The sequence below is a fragment of the Thalia democratica genome, chromosome 8 (assembly GCF_965202585.1).
Source record: "Thalia democratica chromosome 8, ktThaDemo2.hap1.1, whole genome shotgun sequence".
Classification (NCBI taxonomy): Eukaryota; Metazoa; Chordata; class Thaliacea; order Salpida; family Salpidae; genus Thalia; species Thalia democratica.
The window spans coordinates 10185504-10191781 of NC_139172.1; the positions used below are offsets into that span (position 1 = coordinate 10185504).

The following is a 6278-nucleotide window of genomic DNA, read 5'->3' on the forward strand; positions in this document are numbered from 1 at the left end:
ATGTCTCCAAAACAATTTCGTGTGGCAATTCTTGGTACAGGAGGAGTTGGAAAAACAGGTTTAAAACAGAAACAAATTTGATTGAAATTAAACTCTCAACATACCCTTTTTTTTAAATAACTTTATATAAAGGAAAATTATGAAATTTAAAAATTAGTATAAACATTATGCAATAAAAAACCTTGTTAAAAATAATAGAACATATTATATTTCTAATTTATTTATGTTGTTTACTTAACTTATTTTTCTAGAATAATGTTAATATTAAATTTAAAACTGAAAAAAAAAATCGTGCATATAGTACTTTGGAAAAAAAACGTTTTTTAACACTAGTAATATTTTATACAAAAATGTATTAGCGAGATTAGTTAATATGAGTAGGGGTGTATGGTAAAGTATGAAGCTTCAACTGAAGTAAGCTAAGTATAAAAGTAATTTAAATTAATGTTAAGGAATAAAAGTTTACCATTTCATTCTTAAAGACTTTTCAGTTATTAACCAAGAAATTACACTTTTAGTACATTTCAAGTTAACTACAACTTTTCAATAAAAAAATGTCCTAATTATTCTTTTATAAAAGTCACTAAGATTTTTAGCTATAGTTTATTGAATGACAAAAAAGACCCTCAGAATAATTGGTCCTAGGATCTGGTGCACGAATAACCTTTCGGTTAACAAGTCACACAATAGAGATACTTTTTACCGTCTTGTCCAGGACAATTTGTAAAGCTATCTTTTTAATCTGTATATAAACAATATTAAGAGTTTGAAATAAATCTTTAGTATAATAATAAATAAGAATTAAAAAACATGAAGAATAAATTTGTATTTTTGTGACTGTAAATTAAGTCTAAAAACTAAAGTACTTAAAATATGCATATTGGAACGTGTTTAAAGTTTTTTTTTAAATAATTAAGATAAATTTTAAGTTACGAATAGATAGTTTTTAAAAATAATCATAATTAAATTCATAAAATATCTGTTATAGTATATATTGAAATAAAAAAGTCAACATTTATATTTTAGCACTCACAGTTCGTTTTATGACAAACAAGTTTATAGAAGATTACGATCCTAACCTTGGTTGGTTTTTTTCTTATAAAATTATATAATAATATCATAGTACAAGTTAAAAGTTGTTTTTTAATAAAGTCAAAAGACATAGAGAAAAGATAATTTCCACCTCAAAAGATTATTAGCATATTTAAGATGAATTAGTTAGTTTTAAAACTTAACAGAAGCATTATATTGTCACTCATGTGTCATAGATGAGGAAGTAGTTGAGTTCAACGTTCTTGACTCTGCAGCAAGTGAGGTAAAATGAAAGCTATTAATATTACTCAGTCAGAACTATTTTTGCAATTAAAATTAGTTTACGCTCATTTATAAACTCTTATAAAAAATAAATCCAAAGCAAACTTTATACAGAAAAAACATATATTTAAGCTTACTTCTCACCTTATTAGTTATTCTTTCCATTAACAACCCAGTTGAAGTTTGTTGATTCGTTAACACACAGAAACATATGTTGGTAAAACAAAGGAAGATAACTGAACAATTTGTTTTTATATATTTAAGCTAATCATTTGTCTACTTAATTTTTTGTAAGTTATAGTTGTCATTAGTTATTGTTTAATATAAAACCTTAGCTATAAAATTGAATGTTAATCTTAATTTAATAAAAAATAAATTTTAATATAATTTATTCAGTTGTTTTAGTTTTTTGTAATATAAATGTTAGTTGTACTGCTTTAAATTTCTAAACTTTACAAAATGATCTTTGTTAGAATATTTTTGTAAACGAAAAAAAAAAAACTATAAAGTCAGTAAGAAATGAGTTGTTTTTTATTTTGAAATGAATTTAAAGATTTAAAGTGTAGCAAACTTCGTCTTATCAGTTTCTTTCAGTTAATGTTTTTTTTTAATTTTTGAACCTTGATGGTTTAACTTTTTAGGTTTTCTTTCTAAAACTTACTTACTTGGTATATTTACTTCAAATTAAAGTAATATTTAAGGTAATTTAAAATCAAGTTAGTTGTTAAATTTACAGAACAGTTTCTGTATTTCAATTTCTTAACTTACTATTTGATATACTTATTTTATTTATAAACCTGTTTATATTTAGATTGTTAGTTGAATTCAATTTTAAAATGTAACTTTCATCTTTGATTCATTATTTAAATGTTATACTAACATTCTTACGTAAAACAGAACAAAAAACTATGAAATTGAAGTGTTATTTTATTATCTTCAGACTATATTCAATACTTTTTTAAATATAAAATAACTAATTGACTTTTAATAAACAACCTTTTTCTACACTAAACTTTTTTTTTAAACTAAGCTGTTTTTAAACTCTATGTTATAGTTATGTAAACTACTTTACATTAAAAGCACAACAAGCACAAGATAATTGTTTCTTCATGGAAACTAAACAGCCATTAAGAAAATACGTTTAATCTTTCCTATAGTTTTTTATTGTTTTGCATTAAATTTATTCAACTTATAGTTCTTTAATGATATATTTTAAAATTACTTCAGTTTAAGAAAAATCTTAAATGTATATTTTGAAAAGGCCAATTGTCAGTTTTTATTTTCCAATTATCTGAAATTTTACGTTTTGTTAAGTTCAAAACTACCACTTTAAATATATTATTTTAAGAACATGAAAATTTTATTACTTTTTTAAAATTACTTCTGATAAGTTTTAACGGTTTGTTGTTAATATATTAAGTGAATTAAGTTTAATACATTAAAAATAAACAAAATTAAAATATTCTTTTTAAGATATAAACAAAATATTTTTAATATTTTAATACATGTATGCTACCTAGACTCTTTGAAATTTAGTACAAAAGTAAAAAATAACATGAAAATTACAGTTTTTTACTTTAAACAAATATCATGTTTTCATGTTCATAGTGTTTTATTTCTAACCACCTTCCCATGTGCCTTTTATTATTAGCGTATAATTATAGTTTATTCAACGACAAAAAAGCGCTTAAAAAATTTGGCGTAGATCTGGTGTACAAAAAAAAACCTTTTGGTTATCGAGTCGTACACCATTTTATACCTTTTAACGTCTTGTCCAGGACAACTGTAGACGTGTTTCTCAAAATGTACGCTTTTTTACATTAGTAAGCTTAGATACAAAAATACTCATTACAGAAGGTAAAACATAAATATGTTTTTTGATAGCTTTTAAGAAATTTTAAAAATTTTTTTTTAAATAAGTCATTGAACATCTTAATTTAAAAACTTTTTTGTAAAAGAAGAGTTTACTGAACTATATTAAATGCAAAGATGTTTTTGTTTTGATTAACTATGAATAGTTTAATTTTAAATTTTACAGAATTCCTATTTAGACAAAAAAGAGATTAAGAAAAAAATGAGAACTTTAAATTATCGTTTCTTTAAATTTAAAAGTTATCAGAGCTCTAATTATTATTTTGAAACTTCTCATTTATTTTTTAATGGTTTATTTATTTACTTATATAAAATGGTTCTATTATTTAAATGTAAATTTAAAGTTTTTAAAAATGAAATATATTTCATTAAAAACATTTTAAAATTTTGTTTTACACAAAACTTTAGAATATTTAAATTTCTAATCAAGACTTTCAAAGAAACATCACGCTAATAACCTATTATTAAAAACTAAAATTCAATTCTAAAGATTTAAAGTTTTTTTCAAATTAATATAATAATTCAAATAATAGCTATATCTAATATTAAGTATTTAGATTAAGGGCAAAAAATTTTTTTATCCAATTGTTTTTAAAATTTAACTTACGTAGATAGACAACGAGATTACGATTGAAGAAAGGTGCAAGTGGGCTGACGCGTTCATACTGGTGTACGACATAACAGACAGATACAGCTTCAACGAGCTGACGAGGCTGAAGTTCAATGTATCTCACAATCACATGCGCATAAAAACCAACAGAGCCCATCCGTGCTATGCGCTCGTTGCCAACAAACAAGACCTTGCCGTTCACGAACAGATAGTCAGTTCGGAGCAGGGTCACGAGCTTGCGACTCATATGAAGTGCAGCATTTTCCAAGAAATATCTGTCAAGTACTCGAATAAGGACGTACAGCAACTGTTTGGAGATCTTTGGAGACTTTTCTCGATTGATAAAGGATCTCCACAAATTTGTAAGCACACTTGTCATGGGAATGTTGTAAGTTATAGAGCTCAAAGCAGTAAAATATCCGTTAAAGTAACTAAAGATGTGAAAAAATTGAGCTCAATGGCAAGCTTATCTGGTTTATATCCCGTTTTACCACAAAAAAAGCAACCTTTTAGTAAGATAAAGACTTCAAAACCTCGCCCTTCAGTTTCTCTTGGAAATCTTATGCCCTTTCATTATATGAATCGACGTAAAAATGAAGGCTTTTTCTTAAACTACTGCAAACCTATACATCAGTTTTTCAATCGTTATCAAAATACATCGTTTAAAAAAAGATCTGTCGAGTCATTTCTTTTTCACAGAAGGTCCGTTGTAAAGCATGACAAGCAATGTCTTATAAGAACTAAAAGTGTCAATAAATAAGCAAATATAATTAAACTAATAAATATAGTAAATTTGTTTCTTTATTTGCTTCTTGGTTAGCTTTTAAAACTATAAACGTTAATGGAACTTTTGAAAAAACAGTTATGCTTTTACAAAAATTAGATTTTTAATGAAATAACTTTTCAAAGTCAAATTTTGAAAGGATTTTCAGTGTAATTCTTTTGTTTTTCCTATCTTTGACTTTAAACTTAAAACGAAATTCTTATAATGGTTTTCTTTCGTTTTAAAGTAATTTTCATGTTTCTATTATCTACAGAAGTCGATACTTTAAGTTTATCGTTCATTAAACAGATACAAATAAAAAAACGTAATAATACTTAACATTAACATTTTAATTCATAAATGTAAATGAAAGTAAAATTCTTTTTTTTTTAACTAGATACAATTTTCAACACACAAAACAATAGATACAAAACGAAGGGATGCTAAACAGTTTTGAATTGCTTAAAATTCAACATTGCATATTGAACCACATTTTTAACTCATATAATCAATCAGTCACTGTATTGATTTTTTTAAAACTACGCGTATTAAAAATTTCATAGACTTAATTCTATGTTGTAAACTACACAGGGTGATTTCCAATAAGCTAGGATTTTGAGGAATAAGGGTTAAGTTAATTTTAGAAGTTCAAAAAAGTTGATGTTTAGTTACATTTTAGTCAAAATTTTAAGCTTATTATTAACTATAAGCACTTGACTGTACCGCTCGACCATCAACAACAGTCCATGTTGCAATCTGCGACCTGGTTTTTTCTTTTATCAAAGCCTATGGTTTTGTTCTATATTTTAATTAAATTCTGGTAGACAAAATTATATGGCTAGTTAACTTTTAAATAAGTCACTATTTTTATGTAGTTGTTGATAGGTTTTTAAAATACTGAAGTACAAAATCCGACCTGTAGCTAAATTTTTAATAAAAAGGTTTTTGCTAATTAAAGGATTTTAAAACGTTGTTGAAAATGTTAAAAAGTAGGATATAATTTAAATTTCAGAAATTTCAAGGCTGTTTTCATGATAGAATTGTTATAATTCGGTGAAAAGACGGTTTAAAAAATCTGCTTTGTACAATTTCAGAAATACAAATTGACGCTTAGAGTTTAATAAAACACACAGCATTTCATGCACTATACCAGGGGTCAGCAAACTGCTGACGGCGAAGGACAAATTTACGGCCCGCCATTATGTAAATCTGGCCTGCTATGCCAGAAATTTTGTAAACTTCACTATATGTTAAACTTTTTGTAATAAAGATTAAGAAGAGCTCAAGAAAAATTGACGGGATATATTATAGTTATATTATTATATAGTATGTACTGAGAAGTTATAAAAAAGGTCACGTGGTAATAAAAACCGATTACATGCTGACCGCTGCACTAGACAATGTTAAAAAATAACATACACTAAAAAACATAATGAAAAAACCATATTTTGAAGAGACAAGTTTTAGAAAAGTAATTATTCACTAGATTTAGTAATTTTTGTTTTTATTGATTTACTGTTTAATATTTTTATCTATAATCACCACTAAGATATTTTAATGTAGGCTTTTAACTTAGCTAAGAAGAGAATTAAAATAAGCGATTCAGAAATTGAAAATATCCTCCATTCTTAAAAAAAATTTACAACTTCGTAAAAACTGACTGTGGATAAAAAAGAATGCATAATGTGTATTTAAAATACCCATGGGCAGTTATCATAG

General features: G+C 25.2%; 1 protein-coding gene across 1 annotated transcript; it reads left to right on the plus strand.

The window, feature by feature from the left end:
* Positions 1-5165, plus strand: LOC145842904 (ras-related and estrogen-regulated growth inhibitor-like). The gene is made up of 5 exons (XM_082950379.1): positions 1-58; positions 1027-1083; positions 1239-1315; positions 3798-4184; positions 5151-5165. The coding sequence occupies exons 1-5, from the start codon at positions 1-3 to the stop codon at positions 5163-5165; spliced, it is 594 nt and encodes a 197-aa protein (XP_082806505.1).
* Positions 5166-6278: the final 1113 nt, after the last annotated feature.